The following is a 27,980-nucleotide window of genomic DNA, read 5'->3' as shown; positions in this document are numbered from 1 at the left end:
TAATGTAACAACTAGATATAGACACATGTCACGTTTCTGGAGTACATGTAGGCAGATCCATAATGCAGAGTACGAAAACAAGTGTGTCGTCGAATGGTCTCCTAAACCGAAAGGAAACAGTCCTGATAAAAAAAAATGTGTTAACTCTCCTTACTTGAGGTCGTTGGGGGCTCGCCAGAAACCTATGATTGTGGGTTCGAATTCCGGTTCGCCCAAATCATGTTTCTAGGTTTGTCAGCACCATACCCGTGCTCGTGGGTTTCACCGAAGTGGTAAACGTCTGAAACCTGCATCACTTCGGGCTTTCCTCCCACATTAAGCTGACACGCCGCGATATGACTGGAATACTGTTAAAAGCGGCGTTCAACCCAACTCACTCACTCACTACTGGAGGTCGTTAAGAAATCAATTATTAGGTTGTGAGATTGGTTGGTTGGTTTGTTGTTTAACGCCGCACTCAGCAATATTCCAGCTATATGACGGCGGTCTGTAAGTGAGTGAGTGAGTATGGGTTTACGCCGCTTTTAGCAATATTCCAACAATATCACAACGGGGGACACCAGAAATGGGCTTCACACGTTGTACCCATGACGGGAATCGAATTCGGGTCTTCGGCGTGACGAGCGGACGCTTTAACCACTAGGCTACCCGACCGCCCATTCGGCGGTCTGTAAATAATCGAGTCTGGACCAGACAGTCCAGTGATTAATATCATGAGCATCAATCCACGCAGTTGGGATACGATTACATGTATCAACCAAGTCAGCGAGTATGACCATCAGATCCCGTTAGTCGCCTCTTACGATAAGCATAGTCACCTTTTACGGCAAGCATGGGTTGCTGAAGACCTATTCAACCCTCATCTTCACGGGTCTTAAGTTGTGAGAAGAGGTCCCGAGAGCGCTAAAAGTCAACACTATTCCAAGAAAATCACGCCAGAGTCTGGGACAGGCAAACAAGTAGTTGATAGCATGAGCAAACATCCACACCGCCGACGTTGGATGACGTACAAGCAGTGAGGTCACTCTGAGTGAGCGGTACACGCAATTTGCACGTTCAATTCTATCTTTCATTTTGGTTATAAAAATAAATTTACACAATGCACACTGATCATGTAAGATTACGTAAGGCTTTTCATCAAATAATCTTCTAGTACAATACCAAATTCAACACATATATCAAACCCTCAATGAATGAATAGAAAATCGATACGTTATACAAAGATATTGACATAGGTATCTTTGTGCGTTGATTAATAATTATTGATATAAGCATTTGTCATGATCAAACCTAAATGTAAATGGTAATATTGCTTATGATAAGATGAGAAGTTTTTCCTTGGATATGATTTCATCCACGAACAGTGAAAATAAAAAAAAAAACCACTTGGAAAAGATGCTTCAACAGTAAAACGCGCCATGCGCCCAAGCTCCGCTCTGACTTTTGATGTACACTTTTAAATGTTGGCAGAAGGCTGAATTGGCTGATTTGTTTTTCATTCAAGAAACTGTAGGTCCTTGAGAAATAATTTTTAAATTACCATAAGATTACATTGGATATCAAATTATCTTTCGTTTCGCTTTGATTTGAACTTTGTAAATGAGTGTTCATTCCACATCAATATGAAATGAATAAAGTACTGGCATATCTGTACATAATTCTTTCTTTTTTTCAATCAACAAATAAACAATTTTACTGAAATAATGATTACAGAAGCTGAAATTACTTATCATTGTTATCTTGTTTACTAGATCCTGTAAATTAGATCATCAAAAGACGACTTCAATACAGCATAATAACTGCTCCCTTATATTTACTTCCGGTTCAATTTTGATCGCGCTATCGGACTTTAGGGAAAACTTTTCAAAATGCTTTGAATCAACGCAACGTTTTTCTTGTGAGAAGTTCGTCAAGTAAGTTGTTATCATTATCTTAAAAAGATAACTTCTTGGGTATCTAAGATGGCCAGATTTGAAGTTGTCACAACAATCCGATGCCAGTGAATCAACAGGCGAGCCTTGTGAAGTTGTATTGTCAATATTGTCAACAAACATTGCATTGCTAAGCTAGGTCCATATTTGAAATTGTTATTCTAAGACAATTAGGTGCAATTTGCTGATGAGAGGTTTTGCACTTTGAATGCCCCAATATACAGTCAATTTATCGTCTGATCATTCATTGAAAAAAGACGTCTTGAAATTATAGATCGATGGACAGGGTGACACGGTGAGCTCATTGAACTGAATGTCTATGATATGCATAAAAACATCTAAACAATAATTTTGTGTTGGATTATTGAAAATTGCTTTCAATTATTAAGTTGTTTGGATCTTTGGTTTCGGTTATTTCAATTATCACAGGCAGCTTGGGTTGTATACTCCCCAGGGAGCTGAGAATGAAAATCGAGTGCTCACTGATCCATTGACCGGTAATAATAGTGTAGTTCTATGAGTATCCACTTGGTGGATGGAAAGTAGTGCAATATTATTAAAGGGAAACAAGACTCTCAGTCGTCGAGCAGGCGCCATTCTAATTATCCCGCATAATAAGCAGATGCCAATTAGCGACAAAGACCCAAGAAACTGGGCTTCAGACAAACAAGGGAGGACCTTGTTGACAGCGAGGGGGAATCCCTTTGAATCATCGCATTTGAAGGATGATACTTACTAAAACTTTTCACCTTGCAAATTCGTGTGCGTGTGTAAATATGTATGTATGTTTAGTATACAGCAAATATGTATACATATTACTTTCATAACAAAGAAGTTCAGTTCATATACTCAAAACATAGGCATATTACTACTCAACTATTACTACTCCCTACTTGTCATGCATGTTTCATTGTATAAACCCGGCACCTCTAATTGTCATCATTCACTTGATGCTCAGTTAATGACTACGAGGTAGAATAGGTCTTCAGCAACCCATGCTTGCCGTAAAAGGTGACTATGCTTGTCGTAAGAGGCGACTAACGGCATCGGGTGGTTAGACTCGCTGACTGGTTGATGCATGTCATCATATCCTAATTGCGTGGATCGATGCTTATGATGTCCATCACTGAATTGTGTGGTCCAAACTCGATTATTTACAGACCACCGTCATACAGCTGGAATATTGCTGAGTGCGGAGTTAAACAACAAATCAAACCGAACTAACGACTATGTTACGAGTATAATTAGTGCTAGAATCACTCAGATTACCTGTGCTAAATAATTCAATAATGTCCACTCCTGCGTTTGAGAGTGCACTTCAGCAGTGCTCCATTGATTTGTGAGTCCTACTTTTTGTATCGGCTGAGGTACACCAGGGTTTTTGTCAGTATGAGCATTCGAGGTAGTACAGGCTTGAAGGAAACACATGTGTTGTGTTTTTATGTGGAATGTTGAGGTGACAGCTAATGACAGTAAATATGCAGCATTACGCTGAAAGTACAGCATGTCAGGGATATATCAATCAGCATGATCAGTGGCATCTGTGTATATAACCATGCCTAACAGAACAGAAATAACAATTTAAGTCATCATGCCTAGTGATAATTGATCTCAAATCTTTCACATTGATATTGACCAAGTTTGTTATCACCTGTTCGTTTACCTGAATTCCTTAAAGGGATACTATGTAGTGTTTTACTCCGCATAATATGATGTTGACCATTAGCTTCACCCTTTTAAGTCCTGTATGCATTAATCAACAACAAAAACACATGTCAGTTTGGCTGCAGGTCTTTATTCTTTATCCTTTGTTATGATGTGAGACTTCTCATTCTTTGGCGCCGAACACAAGGCAAATTTTGAATCCGCAAAGAAAAAGCTGATCCACATTTCAATACTTTCAAAGTTCAAGTGTTGTTTCCCATTAACACTAATAACATGTAGGGAGATATTGTCATGTACAGACATAGCAAGTTTGAAATACAATTCAAACAATATGCCTTTCTCAGGTGCTGGGTTAAGGTTACATTAAGTACCAGTAATAAATGATTAATTTCACCATGCTTACCATGGTAACAACATTTTTATAATTAAGGCCAGGCCTTTTATATTTTTCGGATTACGGACCTGCTGACTCTAATTTATGAGAATATGTAAAATAAGTAATCATATTCCCATTTTTTTTCCCCGCCGATAGCCACGTTGTCAGTTATTTTATTTATTATCATCACCTTTTAATAAAAAACATATGTATTTACCGTTGTAAACGAGTGAAGCGATACATAATCAATCTTTGTTGATCTTGAAGCCAAACATGAATAGCCTCCCTTGACAATTGTCTGTGTTGTAAGTGGTAGAATTTTTATTGTAACAAGGAGCTTAATCGTCACAAATGGCGGTCTTTTGAGCACAGAATATGTTCATAAAGTATGCCAGAGGCATTCTGCATTAAATATGCATGGAATATTGCTGAGTGCAGCGTAATACAACAAAGAAAGAAAGAGACTATTTCAGTGAACTTCGAACCCTGATATTGTAAGTAAGCCAGTTGAGGGGCTCTATTGGATCTGCTAGATCCAATTATCTTGCTGTACTGTATTGTGTTGTGGTGTACATAGCTGTTTGGGATTCCGGATAAGAATATCAGGTACAGACTCCCAGCACCTCTGCTTCATTGCTTGGTTTAAGAGGTGACCAAATGGATCATGATGGATTGGACGATCAGACTGTGACTTGGTTGATTGCATGTTATCGTGTCCATTGCTCAAGTGTCAATCACTGGAATGACTGTTTGACCGTCCTCAAAGTATACATTTTTCCCGAGGAGCCATTGGCTCCTAATATTGTTTTCAGGGAGCTATTGTGAACTTCAAGAAGTCATGTGAAAAATTAAGGAGCAAAACATTAAGATTGTTGTCAGTAATGTATAATACTGTTAAAGCATATCAAATACTGATATCTACCTTTGATGTAACACGCTTTGTTGTTATTTATGTTGTTGTAAATACTTGACAAGATTATCAATTAGTTTTTTACCTCACACACCATATTATGAAAGGGCAAACGGGTAGCCTGGTGGTTAAAGTATTAGCTTGTCACGCCGAAGACCACGGTTCGATTCCTGACATGGCTACAATGTGTGAAGCCCATATCTGGTGTCCCCGCTGTGATATTGCTAGAATATTGTTAAAAGCGGCGTAAAAACATACTCACTCACTCATTTACTCATATTATGAAATTTGAGTTCAGTCAATCAGTATTTATTAATGTATTGTAATTCTGTCTCTAATATTATGCGGGGTGATTTTGCCAAGTAGCCAAGTGGCGACTACTTAAATGATATTGGTTGCCAAGTGGAAATGTCAATGCCATGGCGACCAAAGTAGCTGCAACTTTGAGGCCAGAGTTGAGATAATTATTTACAGACTGCTGTCTTATTGCTAGAATATCACTGAATGCAGCGTTAAACGCCAGTCAAACAAAATGGGGTGGTTACTGGTTAAACATTGTTAAGACTAATGAGAGAAGACCTAGGCTCTGCCAAATTCACAATTCCAACAAGTTTACTAACGGGGTTTTCCACTGCTACAGCATGGAGGCCATGGTGTAAGGACAGCGTGCCGTGTTGTGTGATAAACATTAGTTTGAATCGTGGAACGAAATGTGGACTCTGACAGTATCTACAGTTAGGCTGGAAATAGTCCCCTGGAATGTTCAGAATCGTCCAACAAAAACAAATATGACTTTTAACGAATCAAAGTATGGCATTTATGATATATGTATCCATTCTCTGTCAACTAAAGTTCGTTTCAAGGCGTCAATAGCGGTAATCTGACAGTGGTTGCTGTTAATAACGGTGAGTTGTGCGATCTTCCGATCGCTTTATACACGATTTCGCCGAAATTAATTAAAACAATATTAAAGGGAATTTTGAATAAAATTAATGAAATAAGTTACAAACATATATTCGTGTATAATGCGCACCCCTTTCTACACAGCTGTGTTTTTGGGAAAAAAGTGCGCACTATACTCAAGAAAATACGGTACTTGTGCTCCCCACACAACACTCAGGATTAGCAGGGACTCTCAATAGATTTCATTGCAAATTGAAATTTCTGGATTTTCTTTCTTGACTTTGGTCAAACAAATAAAAAATTTAAAACTTCTTTTTGCTTCAGATGGCAAAATGCACAAGCTTTTTGCCGAAGTCCTTAACCAGAAGGATCTGTCTAAAGCAGGGGAGCTGTTCTCCTTGGAGGATAAGGACATAGAAGCCGACCTCTCGGACATCATCGACCGCATACATGACATTGCTGATACTGCCGACTATGACAGCAACGATAACGATCAGAGCGTGGTGGAGATCTGCATCACCAGGATCACGACAGCCATCAGGTAGGCAAGGATGCCCTCATTTCACTACGACCATGAATATCCCGAATCATCCCCAATAGGCAATTTTTCATGTTCATAAAATGTTCATCAACATCAATCATGTCTTGAAGTTCTTAAATGAATCTTATTTGATTCCCAAATATTTGTACAGTTCGTGGGAGTTCGTCAAATCGGTGAGTCCACGAATTGCAATTTCATGGCTGTACATTTCTTGTCCGCAACCTGAAAACATCCCGAAACAGCCATGAATGTCCTGAGTCAAATACAAGTGCATGATCTGGTCATGGATCTTGTAATTCGTTCATGTTTCTTAACCCATTCCTGGCACTCGTCATATTTTTCAACCCAATTAGGCATGAAAGTTTGCATTATTGACCAAATCATCACGAATTTCGAAAGTTTCCGATTCGGAGTGGTTCGTGATATTGGTGGTGTTTGTGAAAGGGGGATTAGCATGATGAAACAGACTCCAATGTGTTGGCTGTGTGTAGCAATACAGCGATAAAGTATTATAACCCAAAACAAGGCCCTTGATACAATACAGTAAACTACGGTTATAACGAACAAAAAGGGACCATTAATAGTTATACCAAGGTTCCGTCCGTCAGTCAGAAATCTTTGTCTTCGCGATTTCTCTTAAACTATTCAGTGGATTCATCTCAAACTTAGTACATGTAATCTGTGTAATATGGAGTGGTGCAGTCATTTTTTTATGAATTTTTCAAACCCTGACCCCATCCATTATTTAATTTGAAACTACTGACACACTAGGTGGGTCGGGGGTATTAGTGAGCCACGCTCACTTTTGCCCTTGTTTTAGTTTGTTATAACCATAGTTCATTATAGTCACATATACAGCCTTTTTGCAGGAAATGGACGGGACCCCAAAACAGTTCGTTATATCCGTCAGTTCGGTATAAGCATGTTCGTAATAAACATAGTTTACTGTAGATTGATTTGGAACCCTTGTATCACAATACATTCAGCACATTACATTACAAGCTATGATGGTGTAAAAACATGTGATTAAAAACAGAAACTGTTCAACTGATTTTCTGGTATTTACCTGTTGGCTATAAGTAGCATAACATTCAGAGTGTCCTCTATGTCATATGTTTGTGTCCATCTATATCCCATCTTTTGTAACTGTATTAAAATGACAACTAATTCAGGTTCAAGGTTTGTCAGTTCCATATATTTGCTCGTTGGTTTCACCAGTGTAGTAAACGTCTGATACCTGCATCACTTTGGGCTTTCCTTCCATATTAAGCTGACATGTCGTGATATAACCATATATACATAAAAATAATTTTCAAAAAAACAATCCTGACGTAACACGTCTGTTTTAAATCACCCACATTCAAGTACACACACATCTGCTTCTCATGTATCCGCATTTAGCCACTAAACGCACGGGCTGCGGCCACCTAAACGAGTCTCCTTGTGGAAATGGAGTTCCAGGAATCAACCGAGTGTTGACGGTGAAGTGACACCAGTACATGATATTCAAGTCCTTTTACACGTGCTTCAGTGACTTTGCCCACGCACACAAACAATTTTTTCCTGGAGTAGGAATTGAAAATCCGCATCCAAAAGAGGCCACCCTGACTGATAACTGAAAAGTGGTGTAAAAACCAACTCACTCACTCATTTTCTGCAACATTAACACAATTAAGCTACATGCTGTGATCGTGGTCATATGACTGAAAACATTTCAAAGATGCAATAAACATCACTGACTCATTTGCACCTCCTGTCAAAACAGGGAGACGTCTAGTATAGAGAAGCATGTCAAGTCCCTGGTGCGACTCCTGGAGATGTGCCACACACACAACCTCACCCCCGCCAAGAAGGAGGAAGACCCACCCCACGTCAAGATAGCCTCTGACGTCATGAGTTGTCTCTTCATGGTAGGAATAGTCCTGTGCTGTGGTCGTAGTTACGCATGGAAGTCAAGGGTCCTTGTGATAAACCTAATGTTAAAAGATTTCCGGGATCTCTGTAGCAGAGGATCTCAAAGACCACAGGACCCCCTTAACTTCAAACACTGTCATATTCAGCACTACTAAATCCTTTTGATTTTCTTGTCCTGAGGTGCCATTAACAATTACATTATTGACATGTTCTGATGTTCAACCCCAAATTTCCTTATTGTTAGGTTCTGTTAACATGTTTAGAGGTTAGGTTAGGTTAGGTTAGGTTAGGCTAGGCTAGGCTAGGCTAGGTTAGGCTAGGCTAGGCTAGGCTAGGCTAGGCTAGGTTAGGTTAGGTTAGGTTAGGTTATGTCACTGACTTCACCGATGATTGTCATCACGACCCTTGTGTATGCATAACAGGCTTCTCTACTCCAGTATAACAATATCTACTCTACTGTGTAAACATTGCCTCCTACTTAATATTCTTGTCAACCACACTCTGTCTATCACTTGCTTGATAACGATGTTAGAACCTACACCGAAACGTCGCTCTTAATTGTAATAAGGAAGTTGTTCATCATTAGATTCTAATCCTTACTTAGTACTCTATCTTCTAAATGCCTATCAAAGAAGGAAATTTACACTTGAGTCTAATATGTTATGATAACAACCCCAAATTTATGATTGAGTCTGATGCATTCTGAAAACAACCCCAAAGTTAAACTTGTGACTGATGTGTTCTGATAACAACCCCAAATTTACAATAGAGTCCAATGAAAGTCTATGGGAGCAAATCTTTAGGACCCTTGGACCACCCTTAGTTTTAAACACTGTGTTTTAAACACCTAATGTTTGATGTACCCTGATTTTGATTGTGGCAGCCACCATTTTATTATAATTACGTCATATATTATGCTAAATTTAAGACAATTATGCAAATGAACTGAACGACAACGACAACAACACAGTTTGCAGCACTGTTTCCTGGAAGTTCTAAAATAGCTTTTAATGCAAAGTGATGAAAGTCTTTGACATCAACCGGAATTAATCCAGAGACCTTTGTGTTTTCATCCAACATTAATCTGGTGACCTTTGATTAGTGACCACTGTCCTACTCTGAAGATGACCATTGGTGTCTCTGTTTGCAGCACTACAACAAGGAGTGTGTGATGACGCTGGCTATCCCAGCAGTGGTGCAGTTCCTGGACTGTGAGAATAAAGACCTTTCACGGAACGTGTCCAGTTACCTCTCCCTTGCCACCATCGACAATGCTGACCTCTTGGCCAAACACATGGCCCTCATCGTAGTTAGTGTCCTGCGTGGTAGGTAGCTGTACTGTCCTGTGAGGTAGGTAGCTGTAGTGTCCTGTGGGGAAGGTAGCTAAAGTGTCCTGCGTGGTAGGTAGCTGTAGTGTCCTGTGAGGTAGGTAGCTGTACTGTCCTGTGAGGTAGGTAGCTATAGTCTCCTGTGGGGTAGGTGGCTGTACTGTCCTGTGAGGTAGGTAGCTGTAGTGTCCTGTGAGGTAGGTAGCTGTACTGTCGTGTGGGGTAGGTGGCTGTAGTGTCCTGCATGGTAGGTAGCTGTAGCTTCCTGTGGGGTAGGTGGCTGTAGTGCCCTATGGGGTAGGTGGCTGTACTGTCCTGTGAGGTAGGTAGCTATAGTCTCCTGTGGGGTAGGTGGCTGTACTGTCCTGTGAGGTAGGTAGCTGTAGTGTCCTGTGAGGTAGGTGGCTGTAGTGTCCTGTGGGGTAGGTCGCTGTACTGTACTGTGAGGTTGGTGGCTGTAGTGTCGTGTGGGTAAGGTAGCTGTAGTGTCCTGCGTGGTAGGTGGCTGTAGTGTCCTATGGGGTAGGTAGCTGTACTGTACTGTGAGGTAGGTAGCTGTAGTGTCCTGTGGGGTAGGTGGCTGTAGCTTCCTGTGGGGTAGGTAGCTGTAGTGTCCTCTGAGGTAGGTAGCTGTAGTATCCTCTGGGGTAGGTAGCTGTAGTGTCCTCTGGGGTAGGTAGCTGTAGTGTGCTGCGTGGTAGGTAGCTGTAGTGTCCTGTTGGGTATATATCTGCAATGTCCGGTCGGGTAGGTGGCTGTAGTGTCCTGTTTGGTAGGTGGCTGTAGTGTCCTGCGTGGTGTGTGATGCATGACCTATGTGTGTGATACGTGACACGTGCTTGTGTGATACGTGACCTGTGTGTGTGATATGTGACCTGTGTGTGTGTGATACATGACCTGTGTGTTATACATCACCTGTGTGTATTACATGACCAGTGTGTGATACATGACCTGTGTCTGATACCTGACCCGTGTGTGTGTGATACATGACCTGTGTGTGTGATACATCACCTGTGTGTAATACATGACCTGTGTGTGTGATACATGACCTGTGTGATACATGACCTGCGTGTGTAAAATATGACCTGTGTGTGAAATACATGACCTGTGTGTGTAATACATGACCTCTGTGTGTGATACATGAGCTGTTTGTGTGATACATGACCTGTGTGATACATGATGTGTGTGTGTGATAAATGACCTGTGTGGAATACATGCCCTGTGTGTGTGATACATGTCCTGTGTGATACATGACCTCTGTGTGTGATGCATGACCTCTGTGTGTGATACATGACCTCTGTGTGTGATACATGACCTGTGTGATACATGACCTCTGTGTGTGATGCATGACCTCTGTGTGTGATACATGACCTCTGTGTGTGATACATGACCTGTGTGATACAAGACCTGTGTGATACATGACCTCTGTGTGTGATGCATGACCTCTGTGTGTGATACATGACCTCTGTGTGTGATACATGACCTGTGTGATACATGACCTGTGTGTGTGATGCATGACCTCAGTGTGTTATACATGACCTCTGTGTGGGATACATGACCTGTGTGTTATACATGCCCTCTGTGTGTGATACATGACCTGTGTGTTATACATGACCTGTGTGTTATACATGACCTCTGTGTGTGATACATGACCTGTGTGTGTGATACATGACCTGTGTGTGTGATACATGACCTGTGTGTGTGATACATGACCTGTGTGTGTGATACATGACCTGTGTGTTATACATGCCCTCTGTGTGTGATACATGACCTGTGTGCTGGATACATGACCTGTGTGTGTGATACATGACCTGTGTGTGTGATACATGACCTGTGTGTGACACATGCCCTCTGTGGTGTCCAGGTAACTACCAGATGAGTCAGGTGATGCCACAGATCTACACCCAGAACCCGGCGCCGTTGGACGACCATGTAGATGACCTGGTAGCCTTGCTGGACAAGTGTGACTCCTCCGAGAAAGTTTCCCTCATCCAGGTCTTTGGTTCCGTTGCCAAGAAGAAACCCCAGGTAGATGCAGCAGCAAATGGATGTCATGTGTCAACACTGAAATATCTTTCTTGTCATGGTTACAGACTTTTATTGCGTTAATGATATCTACACTTATATGTATGCTGATAGAGTTACCATGTCTGTTGTCAGGGTTATTATGGAACTTGATTCAACAGGAACCAGGTGATTTTGACATAAAAAAAACCCTAGTTGCACCAGACAAAACCAAGTTGCACAAATTTATCAGACTGAGAGTTGAATGTGCACCCACTGTTTGATGATGTCAACACCCCCCACAAAAAAACAACAAACAACAACAACAAAACAAACCACAACAAAAAATATGACAAATAACACATAACAGGTTTTGTTGAAGTAGTATTTTATATAAAGCTTAGGGGTACTGAGTGTTGTTCAAAGACCGATTTTGTATGGACAAGTAAGGGTTAGCCACAAATTTGAAAGATTTAGACATGCACTTTGCCTTGTAGATTTAAATATTAGGTTGCATTTTTCAATAATAGTTTGCACTGGTGCATGTTTTATATTGCTTATTCGAGCCCTGGTGATCCAATATATATTCTGTTGTCATATTGATGGGTGCATACAACAAATAAACAATATTCATATTTTACATACAGCATTATATGTGTGCATTGTATATAGATCGTATGGTATTTATGCAGATTGTGTCATGACATATTTTCATGCCTGCATCACATTGTGGAATATTTCTGATCTGGTATATACTCACTCCTCTCCATCTGTCCATGATTGTGGAAGTCAATAATATATAATTTTTTAATTTGAAGTTTACACGATATACGACTTTTCCATTGGACGAGAAGCTGGTCACATGACTGAGAAACTGACGTTCATAAGCTGGGCAATTACGTCCATACGTTCAGCGTGAGGTGTCACTCCGTGCCGGGACTACTTTCCAATACATTCCTAGGAAAACCCTTCATGGGAATTCCTTTGCTGACGTTCATACAGTTTAGCCCTCACTCTATGAAAGTTCACACTCCAAGGAACTCACACAAAGTGAAAGTCAATTCTTAAATGTTGAAATATTTTGTTAGATTAATTTGTTCGAAAAAGATTATTCATTTCTTAGTTTTCAAAATATTGTCTTTAACATGCTTTCTCTTTTATTCTGTTCATTCTCAGCTTTTAGAGGAGCATGTTCCCAAGTTCTGTGAGCTGTTCCCTAGCAACATGCTGGGAGCTGTGGTGATGATCATGTTTGTTGACATGGCAACTGACAAACCCAAAACATTTGTTGAGCATCGTGCAAAGCTGGAGGAAGTTGCAGATCAGCAGCCAATACTGGTGCCACAGGTTGCCCAGATCATGGGCGCCATTGGCACCATCAGTCAGGTTAGTAGTGGGGAATATCAAGCAGTAGACAATACTGGTGCCACAGGTTGCCCAGATCATGGGTGCCATCGGCACTGTCAGGCAGGTCAGTAGTGGGGAATATCAAGCAGTAAACAATACTGGTGCCACAGGTTGCCCAGATCATGGGTGCCATCGACACCATCAGTCCAGTCAGTAGTGGGGAATATCAAGCAGTAAACAATACTGGTGCCACAGGTTGCCCAGATCATGGGTGCCATCGGCACCATCAGTCAGGTCAGTAGTGGGGAATATCAAGCAGTAAACAATACTGGTGCCACAGGTTGCCCAGATCAAGGGTGCCATCGACACCATCAGTCCAGTCAGTAGTGGGGAGTTTCAAGCAGTAGACAATACTGGTGCCACAGGTTGCCCAGATCATTGGGCCCATCGACACCATCAGTCAGGTCAGTAGTGGGGAATATCAAGCAGTAGACAATACTGGTGCCACAGGTTGCCCAGATCATGGGTGTCATCGGCACTGTCAGTCAGGTCAGTAGTGGGGAATATCAAGCAGTAAACAATACTGGTGCCACAGGTTGCCCAGATCATGGGTGCCATCGACACCATCAGTCCAGTCAGTAGTGGGGAGTTTCAAGCAGTAGACAATACTGGTGCCACAGATAGCCCAGATCATGGGTGTCATCGGCACTGTCAGTCAGGTCAGTAGTGGGGAGTATCAAGCAGTAAACAATACCCGGGTACCCGACCCCCTATTACCCGACCCTACCCGGGTACCCACTGTAGGTCTCAGGAGTTGGGAACAAAATGTCTGATTAGTAATTGTTTTACCGCAGCCCTGGCTAAAACTGTTTAGATACATGCATGGAACAATCAGATCATACGTTCAATGAAGTTGACTGAAGCTTTATCTTTACTCAAACATATACAAGTCAAAAGGAATGTGTGCATGGTCAGAAAGTAATGCGAGCATTAGCGACTTGTAGTGTAACCACTTAGCTATAGTGAGTTTTGTCATTAAACAATATATCACATGAGTAACCACGGGTCCGGGTTGTCCTGTCGTTATCTGCTTAGATTGGGAATGCCCTTTATCATTGTAATAGTATGGCCAATAATATGTCGCAGAGATCTAATGATAAACCACAGGAAATCTGACACTGGTCTTCTGTTTCATGACCAGACGGAAGCTAAGAAGTCGATGAACTATCTGGTGAGTAGGTTAACGACAACAGAGCCAGCCCTATTACCCACAATCCTCCAGGAGATACGAGGTATTGGCCTGAATCACAACACCCTGTTGGTGGACAACATGGAGGAAGTGGGAAAGCTGGCATCCAGTGGATCCAGTGCAGTTCGACTCTTTGTTCAACAAATGAAAGAAGATCTCAAGAAATAGTAGGTGTACCTAATCTCCAGGGCCCCGTTCCACAAAGTGATCTTAGCGCTAAGTCAATCGTAACTCCCATTCTTTAACACCGACTTATGACAATCGTAGCGCTTAGATCGCTTTGTGGAACGGGGCCCAGTACATGATTTGCTGCACGTCTTCCGTTTCATTTCTTGGTGTAATTGAAATTAATTTTAAAATAATTTGCAAAATTAAGTTTGGATTGTTGGAAATATAAGACATTTTTGGTCTTTTGGATTTAAGGTTAGGAACAAGAAAACAATGTCTGGATGGTAAAACATATAAAAATGATATAAAAAGTGAGAAGCATCATCTTAATTGTACCAGCTAATAGGGGTGACTATTGGTCTGGAAATCACAATTGCGATAACTCTGGATATTGAAAGAAACTATTGCGATAACTGTTGATATTGCAAGCAACTATTTCGATAAATATCGATAGTTTTCAGTGTATCAATTTAGATGGATTTTAGAGTTAATTAAATCTTGGAACTGAAGTTTCCTTTAAATGTGATAGCCATAACAACAAATAAAAAGTTTGAGATATGACTGATTTGTTTTTTCTTTGCCCTAATAATCTAAGAAAAAGAAACTTCCACATTACCATGTGTAAATTACTTCCACTCATGATCAAAAGAAAAACAAATTTGAACAGCATTTGACTCAATCATATGATATGTTAAATACAATCGAAACTATCGATATTCCTAACTGAAATTGATACTATTGATTGGAAACTGATTTAATAATCGATTTATTGACCTTAAGTGCTTACCAATAGCAATATATCAATATTTAGATTTATCGTGACACCCCTACCAGCTAAGCTAGAAACTTACACAGCTCATCTAATACATCCTGAAACTTCGCCTCCTAAAATAATGATTTTCTTCTTGATTGAGAGGGGTTGATACCATACAGAAGATTAAGACAGACTGACTACAACTTTTATGTAACAATCACATAACAGAACAGTCAACATTGAAAGTTCTCAGCTTTCTTAAAAAGTGTAGTTGTGATTGGTACTTATTACAAACAACTTAAGTATTTGTAAAAATGGCAGTTTTTTAATTTAAACAGTTGGCATCATACCATTCAGGAAATGCGGCAATGTGTTGTTTATTATTGTCTTCATTGAGGAAAAGTTGGCTGAACAGTGTGGGGCATGGGTGGCCCAGTCGTCTGAGGCACTGCAAATCAATGTGCAGAGTTGTGTCCCTTGGGCACGCCAGAAACCTATGATTGTGGGTTCCAATCCCGGTTCGTCCCAATTATGGTTCTAGGTTTGTCAGCACCATACCTGTGCTTGTTGGTTTCACGAAAGTGGTTACTGTCTGAGACCTGTGTCGCTTTAGGCTTTCCTCCCACATTAAGCTGACACACAGTGATATGATTGGAATACTGTTAAAAGTAGCATTAAACCCAACTCACTCACTCACTGTCCGGGGTAGAATAGGTCTTCAGCAACCCATGCTTGCCGTAACAGGTGACTATGCTTGTTGTAAAAGGCGACTAAGGGGATCGGCTCACTGACTTGGTTGATGCATGTCATTGTATCCCAATTGTGTCCCTTCATCAGCTTCGGTAATTGAGTCATCTCCCTTTGTTACATGAAATGAGAGTTATTTCCCCTTCTTACTTCAGTGATGGTGAGAAGGAGATGAAATCAGTGTCCAGCCAGACAGAAGGAACCATCACTATCATCACCGTGGGCAACCCACCGAATGCAACCCATCCTAGTGGCACAGTGTCTGTCAAGACAACTACGCTGCCATCAAGCAATATGGCGAGTCAGCAATCGTTGGCAAAGTCTTCCAGGTGAGTAGCAAGATCATGAAGGGTTTCACATCATGCAGAAATCCTGCATAGTTGGTGCCATTGTCATCGAAATTATTGTCATGCAAATATATATACAGTATATTTCAATTGTATTATGGGCCGGTGGCCTGAAGTACCGAATAAATTTGTCTGCCTGTCATCGAAATTACTCATAACGTACTATGAATGAGTCATGTCAATGATATTTGATGCAATCATGAAAATCAGATCATCTAGTGATTTTTATGATTTATGATATGATTTCTCTCTTCATGAAGATCTGACAACAGCTCCATAGTAGGTCACATCAGGTGAACCCTGAGCTAACTTTGACTGGCCCATGGAAATGAAGTATGTGCGAGCCAATTAGATGTCAGCTTACTAAAAAGATTTGGCTTCATTTCTTTACAATTTTGAATTTGGAAATTTTGGTTTTTACAAAAGAAAACTTACTCAGAACACACATATTCCATCATTGGTACTCCCTTTTAGGTGTAGATGCCAAGCTTTCTGAAACAACTGGGTGTATAACACATCTTCCCGTGGCAAGGGCGTTAACTGACTATAAAAGTACAGTTTCCACCCTTGCCAAACTAAGCAAAAAATTTCAGCCTCGAGTTAGTGCCACCAGTGGCTATTATAAGTTATGTCCCTTCTATGTCCCTCAAATTGACCAATCAGATTCCATCTTTCACTTCACTTGCTTTTGCTTCAAACAAAATGGCGACACCCAGTCAAGACGATCTGATCGATAATCAAGATCTATATTGTAGTAAAATGGGTCTTACCTTGTGAAGTGCATCAAATCACTTGATCACCTTAATTAAAAACATGAAAAGATTTGCAAAATATCTCTCGACGCCCAATTGTTTTGCATATCCTTCGGTCGACCAAAATCTGCACGTTGAAATCCATGTTGTTTACGAACCGGTAGTTCATTACATGATTTTGATTGGACTATGCATAGTCCAGGCAAAATGCAACTTCGAAATTCTAGCCTAATTCGACAAGGGTGGAAACTGGACTTTTTCAGTCATTTAACGCCCTAGCTTCGGGAAGGTGTGTATAACATAGCCACAACCAAATAATAGTGCAGATTTTATCATTTACATTCGGAACAGGCTGATTAACTTTGTTTTCAAGATACAGAAATCAGATGTGCTGGTATGAATGTTTTGCTCTTTTGAATCGAGAATTCATAAGTTTCAATGCCGATTAGCTGATCAGAAGGTTCGTCTGATGTGACCTTGGGTGTCTTCATATCTTCACACACAGAGTTATCGTATCAAAATTAATTATCTTTTTTCATGAGATTAGATTTGTGTTACTCAGTACGACTTGCTACATACACATCCAAGGGATTGATACAGAAATTGTTTATTGTTTTGTTATGATGTCCCCAGCAGTAGAACGTACATAAAGTGACTATGACTTGCATGCATTTCTATACAGTAAACTAGAGTTATAACGAACACGCTTATAACGAACTGACGGATATAACGAACTTACTTTTTGGTCCCGACTATTTGCAGTAGTTATGCTGTATATATGCTTATAACGAACTACGGTTATAACAAACTAAAATTAGAAGTCCCTTTGAGTTCGTTATAACCGTAGTTGACTGTACATGAAAAGGTTGTGATGATAAGATTGTCAGAAGCTATGTCTTGTTTTAAAGATGTTGTTGACTAAAAGTTATAAATATTGTAATGCAGGATAAGTATACAAATGTACAAAATATTTAGATTTTACTAACACTACTAACAAAGTTGTGCTCATGACTTTCAAAAACATGTGCAGTGATTCCCAGTTTCATATGCAAAGTACTAGGGAATGGCAAGCCAAAAACAGTTTTTTATGAAATGGAGGCATGCACAGCTTTTGGGGAAAGGGGTGGGGATGCTAGCTCATAATTCGGGAAACAATTTGCATGAGTGAGGAAATGATTTAGTTAAAATATGTGTTTTAGTCTGTTTTCAGTCGTACAAATGGGTATCTCTCATACCCTGACGTCTAGTTGCACGTTTAAGAATTTTATATTCAACGTGGTTAGTATACTTCACAAAGGTGTGTGTGCACCCTGGATCTGCGTATGGAATCGGAAATGGTAGATGTCAGTCTGCTATATAAAAAAGCTGTTAGAGATGCAGAAGTGAAACAGTTTTGAAGTCTGATCACAACATGCAGAGTCTGGATTTTCTAATGTGGACAGGCCATAACATTATGTTGTTTTCAGAATAATCAGGATATTATGTTGTGCTATCAGCAGGGTAGTTCTGTGTGACAATAAAACACTCTAAATTATTGATAATCCACACCCATAGCTAAGAGGTACAAATTGAGTTGTGGTACTCCAAAATGGCAAATATGATTAATTCAAGCTTTAAAAATTAATATTGAATAATGGAGTCCATGTATACCATGTAGGGGCACAATGGTTTCCCGCTAAAATTCCTTCAGTTGGCTGTGTGCTGTGGTCGTCTTGAAACAAAATATGTCAGCAATGGGTCCAGGGTATTTATCTCTAAATTTTCAATAGATAATGTGACTGTAAACCTCCCAGGTTGTGTCCCCTGCCCTCTTCGGACCTGATGATGAAGTTCCAGTGCACACTGATACATTGATCAGGGTAACATAAATGTAGTGCTGTGACTTCAATGAATTCTTAAACATGTCTGAGTTGGCCTTGAAGTGAATCTTTATGTCTGTCAGTCTGTTGTGGAAACACCCTGTATGCTTGTTTGCTTGTTTTTTGTGTAACGCCCCTCTCAGCAATAGTCCAGTTATATGACGGTGGATCAAACCAGTGATTGATGTTAGGAGCAACAATCTTCACCATCAGGCCACGCTGACAAGCTGTTAACCAAGTCACCATGTCTGACCACCCACTTCATTCGACACCTCTTATGACCTGGAAGGTTAACGTTGCTGGGGGCCATTTCTAACCTAGAATCCTCACTGGTTGTGCTGAATGAGTACACATGTATTTGCTTGCGTTTCCAGGGCAAGCAGCTCCAACATGGGTGTTGGGAGTGACCGAGCAGGGAGTCCGACGTCAACACTTATATCAGAGAGACTCTCCGCCAATAGTGCCTCCACATTGACGGGACAGAACCAATCTGTGAGTGTCTTGTCTTTCTCTACATACCTAATCTCTTTCAAATCAGATCTCTGTCCCAGATTTGATACTCTCTATGTCAAGATCTGAAAAAAATTCCATATCAGCCAATCATCATGTAGATTTCTAAATTCTCATTACAAGTAAGCAAAGCAGTAACAAACATAAATGGGAAGTTCCGAATGGAGAATAATAATGGCCACCTTGTCTTGTGGTTATTTTACACCCAAATAAGGTTTGAATTTAATCAGATTTTCTGAATACCCTGCATGGGATGTCTGAGTCTTTACTGCAATCATTTCCAGAACATTTACATTTCTAACCTTGTTTGTTATCAGCTTTTATTTAAATACTTTAATTTCATGTTGTAGGCCTCCAGGTTTAGCTTTTTACTTTATGAACTAGTGGCTCCTTACATTTGTTTACAAGGAGCCAGGGGAAAATTAAAGGAGCCAAACTTCAATGTCATAATCAGTAAAACATGATACTGTAATGCATATGTAATTTATTAGAAACTACCTAAATCATAATAAAAGCCCAGGGGCCACAAAGCGATCTTAGCACTACAACTGCTGTAAGTCTCTGTTAAAGCAGAGCTACAGATAAGCAGCGTATTTGAGTAAAATACCCCCAAAATATTTCAAACCCAATTACTTTCAATTAACTTGCATACAGAAATGCATGCATTAAATGAAAAATTCAAATGTATAAAAGCAGCACGCCTAAATACCCAATGAAGCTTTTTCAGCATGCGTACAAAGGACCTAATTTCCGAAACACAATTATGAGCTAATTTACTTTCCGAGTGAAGCCTATATATTTGGAACAGTTATCATGGTTATATACATCTAAAACATTGTTTCATTTTTTTAAATATAAAAATGTTCACTTATTGGGGAAAAAACCCAATAGAGTTATGAATAGATCAGTGAAAAATGTTTGGTTACCCAATGAAAAATGTAATAACCCAATTAAAATAGAAACCCTAGAGTAAAAACTCAATTGCTCTAAAAGTTATCTGAAGCTCTGTTAAAGTATGGTAGTTACGATCGTCTTAGTGCTAAGATCGCTTTGTGGAAAGGGGGGCCTGGTCAGTATTTGTTCTTGTATCTTATATCTATCTCTTAAATTATGCGTTTAGTAATATCAGGGTACCAGCTTGATGTTTTCCAAGTGCCTGAACACTTCCCTTGGTGTACAAGATGCAAGATGATCACATTGTTTCAGTTTGAACCTACCCATGATGGCGTGCAACATTTCTGTGAGAAACATCTGAGTAAAATCAAGAACTTCATCAGCAGCCTCAAAGCCAGGATCCCCTTGCCAACAAAGTGCAGTGTTGTCAGTAAGTAATTATTCAAGTTATTCAATATACTTCACCCATGCTTTTTTTATATTAAATAAGATAACATTTGTATTACAGGGGCTTACCTGTCCAATTGATTTTATTTTTAAAAAGGGCGGTCGCATTGCCTGGTAGTTAAAACATTAATGCCAAAGTTTCAGTTCTAATCCTAGTGTGGGTATAATATGTACAGGGTTAGAAACTAACAGTTTTTGTCCACTAGTCCTTATAATGATAACATATAGCAAAACCCTAAAAATGGGCCAATTTCTACTAGTCCTTAGGATACCTTTACTATTGGGCAGGTTGGTTAGGACTACAGGACTAGTGCCAATCTCTAACGCTGAATGTACCAATTGACTTCACATATGGCTGGAATATTATTAGTTATGGTGTTTTTAGTGGCTGTATACGGTGTCATATTAGGTTAGCAGAAGAATATTTTGCAAGGCGTTAGCATCACAATTAATTATTTTAAAACACAAAACAGTGTCGAATAATGATTTTCTGCACCAAAATTTTCATGTGAAATATGTGAGGTGCCTGGTGGAAAATCCAAAATGGCTGTTAATGACGGTATACGGTCGCATATTAGGTCAGTAACAACCATCTCTGATTTTTTCTGACAGTATACGGGCTCATGTGGGGTCAGTAGTTCTGCTCTCTGATTGGTCAATCTCACTTTGAGGCATAGTAATGCTAATAGTGAGGCATCAAACCAAACCCACTCCCTCTGTTTTAGAGTTAGAGTGGGTAGATGTAGAATTACCTGCTTGTAACACATAATAAGTCAGCTGCTACTTTCAGAGTCAACAGTCAGACCGTGAATTTATCACCTTTTAGGTCAGTTCAATTTTGGACATGAATTTATTGTTATCAAACATGTATTTTTGAGATTTGCTAATGGCATTAGGGAATGTCCAATCAAAAGTTCATAAAATCATAAAAATGCCCTTTCGAAGATTGATATAATCATGAAAATGTTGCATTGAAAGTTGACATTAATATGAGAATTCCCTATTGCCATCTGTCTCGGGCCAACTGACTGCATGCTGTATCTCATGTTTCTAGACGGCCGACGGCGGTACCTGCGCCTCCACTTTCAGTGTTGTAGTCAGTCGGAGCAGTGCCTGTATTTCAACAGCTACTTCACACTCAACACACGCCTACCCAAAACATGGATACACCTCATGTTTTTATCTGTACAGGTAAGCTTCATATATATATCCAGTTTCATAAATGCTCCTTAAAGAATATTGCTCTCTGACTGTCCGAAAAATCAATACACATCCTTTTCGTATGTCATGATCTCATCATGTTTGAGGTAAATTGGTGTCAATTGCTTGTCAGGTCACAACTGACTCGGTTTGCAGTTTAAGTTAACTTAGAAGTTCTGTTGACTGATGCAATTGTCACACAAGAATATTTCCTTGAAAATAAGTCTTTTGTAACTTATTAACTCACAGTGTTACCGGGGGCACGGGTGGTCCAGTCATCGAAGACGCCACGATTCTCTGTGCAGAGTTACGTCCCCTGGGCACGCCAGAAACCTATTGTTGTGGGTTCAAATCCTGGTTCGCCCTGATTATGTTTCTAGGTTTGTCAGCACCATACCCGTGCTCGTGGCTTTCACCAAAGTGGTAAACGTCTGAGACCTGCATCACTTCGGACTTTCCTCCCACGTTCAACTGACACGCTTTAACCCAACTCACTCACAGTGTTACCCCGGGTTAAAATTAGCAACCCATGCTTAACACGAACAGGTGCATAGGCTCTCTGACTTGGTTGATGCATGTCTTTGTATGCCTATTGCATAGATCAATGCTCATAATGGCAGTCACTATATTGTCTGGTCCAGACTCTATTATTTACAGACCGCTGTCATATAGCTGGAATATTGCTAAGCACAGCATTATTCAACAAATGAAAGTCATCATGCACCAACGACAGGGATTGTTTCTCGATTCCAAATATGCCACACCATGTTAGCTAGGATACTATCACTATTAACTGCCCTACCTTCAGAGACATGTGCAGGTTGATATTTATATCAACAGAGACTGACCAGTGATAGGTTAACTACAAAGCAGATTTTGATTTGCCGTTACACATTGCAAGCTTGTGTACCTGCGTGTGTATGTTCTCCAGGCACAGTCCTCCTCAGCTCTGAGTCAGCGAGACACCAACGTGAGCTGCCTGAAGCGCTGCTGGGATGCTCTGAAGGGGGAGCGGGGCAACAGCAGCTTCCTGACCCTCATGACATCCACCTTCCCTGCACAGAAGGTGAGCTACAGAATAACATTTGTATCTAAGATGGTGTTAACAATGAGATAAACTGCTCTGATAAATTTGGTATCAAAACCCAATCATTATGCATGAGGTCACCGATTAAATGAACAGCATGGTTGGGTAAATACAAAATTTGGCCCAAATCAGGTCCTTGGTTTGTCTGCATTATGAGTTGATGTGTACTGATGTGACATTGAACCCTAATCTCATTATGATTTGATGTGTAGTGATGTGACATTGAACCCTAATCTCATTATGAGTTGATGTGTACTGATGTGACATTGAACCCTAATCTCATTATGAGTTGATGTGTACTGATGTGACATTGAACCCTAATCTCATTATGAGTTGATGTGTACTGATGTGACATTGAACCCTAATCTCATTATGAGTTGATGTGTAGTGATGTGACATTGAACCCTAATCTCATTATGAGTTGATGTGTAGTGATGTGACATTGAACCCTAATCTCATTATGAGTTGATGTGTACTGATGTGACATTGAACCCTAATCTCATTGTGAGTTGATGTGTAGTGATGTGACATTGAACCCTAATCTCATTATGAGTTGATGTGTAGTGATGTGACATTGAACCCTAATCTCATTATGAGTTGATGTGTACTGATGTGACATTGAACCCTAATCTCATTATGAGTTGATGTGTACTGATGTGACATTGAACCCTAATCTCACTATGAGTTGATGTGTACTGATGTGACATTGAACCCTAATCTCATTATGAGTTGATGTGTACTGATGTGACATTGAACCCTAATCTCATTATGGTCAGTGTTTGAAATAATTTTAAAACCCATCAAGACAGATCCATTAATGTTGCCTGCCCATCTTAAAAGTTACAAGCCCGCATTCAGACATTATGAATATTAACAATTTGCATGAAATATGAAACAAATTGCATCTTGATTAACTGAGAATCTATGAGGAGTTATAATAACACTGAATACATAAGTAGTCTTAAAATTAACTGCCGGACAGTCAGACAGGTGGAGGAAAATCTCATGCAGCCGACAGAAAAGTTACCAGCCAGGGTCAGGCAGGCAGGCAGGGTCAAATGGTAAAGACATAAACCAAATTGTTATAGAAAGTGGGCATCTTATGGTCACAAGAACCCACTCATTCTTTATGTAGACTTAGCAGCCAAATTTCGGTCAGGGTTTTGCCTGATGCAATCACCTATGGAGGTGTTCTCAGGTCTTCACTCCGAGAGGTATTGTATTGGAGTAAAACATCTTATCTTATTATCCCCCGCCCAACAAAGTTGGCGGGGGATATAGAAACGGGCTCCGTCAGTCCTTACATCAGTCTGTCCGTCCGTCTGTACGTTCATTCGTCACGTTTTGTTTCCGTAACAGAACTCATAAACCGTCAAACTTTGCAGGTCTGTCAAGTACATGCTGAACTGCTACCTTTTGCTATTTAGAAATTTTAGAATTTTTTTATTTTTTACGGTTCCATGACAACAAGATGGACTAAGGTTCCAAACTCTTCTTTTTTTTACAATTTCCATGACAAGTTCCACCTCGGTTAAAAAAGGTTAGGGTTTGTTTAGATTTAATCATGTCCTAAATTCTGCAACAGGGGCGGGGGATATAGCCACATTAGTGGCAAACTCTTGTTGAGATTGAAACCCTGTGGTAACTTTGGGTTGGAACTGAAGCCCAGCAACCTATGCTGGTAGTAAGACGTGACTTCATGGATCGGGGGGTCAGACTGGAGACTTGGTTGATTGCATGTCATTGTGCCCAGATGGCATGGATCGTTGCTCACAATATCAATCACTGGATTGTCAACTCCAGACTAGATTATTTACAGGCCGCCATCATATAGTTCAATACAGCTGAATGAGGCATTCAGCAACAGCCACACACTTAATGAGATTGCTTCTTTGAACTGTGTGAACTTGGATCATTGCTCAAACCATCATGTGTTATTCTGATTTGAACAATCTTTTGTTCTTCATTGTTGTGTAGGATCAAGATACGCTGCTACATGAACTCCACGATGAGCGCTACTTTGATGTGTTTGAGTTGAGCGTGACACAGGAGAACTGGGCATGCTTCATGTGCAACCACCCAGAGAAAGTGTCCGGCTTGCTACAGGATGGCCTGCCTGTCATAGCGGTGAGTCATGTTCGCTCTCCTACCCAGAGATTGTTCATAATATCAATCACTTCACTATTTACTGACCACGCTCATACAGCTGATATATGACGGAGTGTGGCGTTAAACAACGGACATCCATTTCAATTTTTAAAAGTCTACAAATGTTGATAAGCATATGACAAGAAATGGTTGAATTCACTGAGAAAATATGAAACAAAAAAAATAGTACCATTTGGCTAATTCCTTTGTCCTCTACACAGCTGGTTTTTTGGGGGGGGAAAATGCACTGTACAGAAGAAAATATTGTAGTCAAACATTCCAGAGTACCCATTTGTTTATGTCAATTTACTGTTTCAATGTTTTGATGATCACATGTTTTATTATCATTGTTTATTGCGAGATTGTAGAATTGTGTAAAGAAAATTAATTCTAAATCACTTGATATTATAAAAATGAGGCAAAGATAATTATGAAAACATATGCATCAGCTGTTTTAAGCACATAAGGCTGGTTAACTGGTCAGTAGACATGGAAGATTTTTGTGTCTGCTTTTGATTTAATTCATTGGAAAACATGAAGATTCCAAGAAGTTGAGTTCTGGTATTCATAACAGTGTCAATGCTTGGTACAACCATAGTGACCACCACTAGTTGATTCAAATTAGAAGAAAAGAACATTTCTCAGGATTTTACTCATCAAGGATTACATTTATATAGGGCTGCACTCTACCAGGTCGACTGAACACCATCACTACCCCAGAAAACCGCCAGCCCGCACCATTGTTCTGAAATCCAACCCGAGAACCAATTTCTTTTTTAGCCTAACACTAATATCAATCAGCCTATTGCCAGAGATATAGAGTGCCTTATCAAAGCTCAGTGCTGTGTGCCCACTTCTGTGTTAGTGGGCTAGACAGTGAAGTTCAAATTCAATTCAAGTTCAAAGACAAAGAATGTGAACCCAGGTCTCCTTGTAGATAATTTATTGTCTTCTGAATACTTTGTCAGGGCCAGCTGAAGGAGAAGAAGGGCCGCTGGAAGTTCCTGAAACGCTGGAAGACGCGCTACTTCACCCTCTCTGGGGGCAACTTCACCTACAGCAAGAGTGATTCGGTCAGTAACACCCACAGGCCCAGAGTATACTTTGTGTCAAGTAAATTTAACTGTTGGTCATTGCAATGCTCCAAGATAGAGCATTCATTTTTGCCGACTTGGAAAAATTTTGGAAATTTAGTTACATGTGTTTTTGTTGATATTTTTAGCCTCAGTATTGTTAGAAGTATTATACTGGGAATATTTGAAAAGCAATGTTGACAGCAACTTTTGTGAAGTGGCTGACTGTTGATTACATATCCAGGTGAGCTACAGAACCATGGCACTGTCTTTACATCTTCTCAGAAAACAATGGACAACATGCATGGAACTTGCATGGAGGATCCGTAACATTGTGTGTTTCTCAATTTATTCTCATTCATGCTTTTGAAAAAGGAAAATATTTTTGTCCATTTCTGTTTGCATCGATGTTCGAGACATGGTCTGTAATGAGTATGGAGTGGGCCTGAACATATGTAGGATGTTTCTGTCTGTATTTTGATGCCATGTCTAACTTGTTAATGCCGCCATGAAGATCCGGTTTAGAATTTATCTTCAGCAACCTGTGCTTGTTGAATGAGGCGATCGGGAGGGTGGTTAGGCTCTCTGACTTAGTTGATGCATGTCATCATATCCCAAATGTGTAGTTTGATGTTCATGATGGCAATCACTGGATTGTCTGTTCCAGTTTCGATCCTTTACAGACCTCTGTCATCTGGCTGGAATATTGCTGAGCTCAGTGATTTCTGTAATCAATGAACTTTGTACTTATCCTGCATTACTCTTTAATGCAGTCATTCTTCAGGCTTATGAGATCAACAAACTTGATCCACCAAGAGCGAATAATCCTCACGAGATCAGGGCGTCAGCCTCTACCATGACTTTGCATAGTAACAGTTCTATTAAAACAATCATGGAAGGATGTTTTTGGTCTGACAGAGTTTTCACTTGTCATTAACTTTGTGATGTGGCCCTCAAAGACGTCGAAGGCGTGTTGAGTCTTTTGGATTGGTTTAGGGGATTGATGTCAAAGGTCAAATCAGAGTCTTTTTGGCATTGATGCAGATTTCAAGTTTTCAGTGTAATGAAATAGTTTTTTTCACTTTTTTGTGTTCATTTTCTTTCAGTGTAAAGAAATGTTACCAGTCAGCAAGATTCAGAGTGTGAAAGCAGTCCGGAAGGGAATCCGGGATATTCCTCGTGCATTTGAGATCTTCACAGCAGATCAGACTTATGTGTTCAAGGCCAAAGGCCAGCAGAACGTGGAACAGTGGGTGCAGTGTCTCCACATCGCAGTGGCCAGGACACAGAACAAGGACATCCGACCACGTTCTGTGATGAGCGACACCAAGCTGTAGGAGGGCCGTGGTCCAACATATGAAGATGAGCAACAACCCTTGAATCTTGTCACCATTATGCCCCAAGATGTACACACTTCCTGCCTGTGATCTATGATGTAGTTCACTCTGACACTGTCATAAGACCACTGCTTTTGTAAACAGCTGGGACCCGTTTCACAAAGTGCTAGGACTATCTTTACTCCTATACTTTAACATAGACTTACGACAGTCTTTACTCCTATATTTTTATAGACTTACGACAATCTTTACTCCTATATTTTACATAGACTTACGACAATCTTTACTCCTATATTTTATATAGACTTACGACAGTCTTTACTCCTATATTTTTATAGACTTACGACAATCTTTACTCCTATATTTTACATAGACTTACGACAATCTTTACTCCTGTATGTTACATAGACTTACAACTATTTTTACTACTATACTTTAACATAGACTTACAACAGCCATTGCACTAGAACTACATTCTATACCATTATG

The 27,980-nt window shown here is 40.1% G+C and overlaps 1 protein-coding gene across 1 annotated transcript; it reads left to right on the top strand.

Annotated features, from left to right (window-relative positions):
* Positions 1–1,827: 1,827 nt before the first annotated feature.
* LOC139471646 (ventricular zone-expressed PH domain-containing protein homolog 1-like) lies at positions 1,828–27,980 on the top strand. Its single transcript, XM_071254056.1, has 15 exons — positions 1,828–1,913; positions 6,110–6,326; positions 8,092–8,236; positions 9,391–9,565; positions 11,433–11,596; positions 12,749–12,958; positions 14,121–14,335; positions 15,993–16,166; positions 19,170–19,287; positions 20,512–20,629; positions 21,701–21,837; positions 22,778–22,912; positions 24,911–25,060; positions 26,050–26,154; positions 27,261–27,980. The coding sequence occupies exons 2-15, from the start codon at positions 6,118–6,120 to the stop codon at positions 27,489–27,491; spliced, it is 2,286 nt and encodes a 761-aa protein (XP_071110157.1). The 5' UTR covers positions 1,828–1,913; positions 6,110–6,117; the 3' UTR covers positions 27,492–27,980.

The sequence above is a fragment of the Haliotis cracherodii genome, unplaced genomic scaffold, assembly GCF_022045235.1.
Source record: "Haliotis cracherodii isolate W230 unplaced genomic scaffold, xgHalCrac1.p SCAF_23, whole genome shotgun sequence".
NCBI classification, from domain to species: Eukaryota; Metazoa; Mollusca; class Gastropoda; order Lepetellida; family Haliotidae; genus Haliotis; species Haliotis cracherodii.
This window is presented reverse-complemented; position numbering and strand designations above follow the sequence as displayed.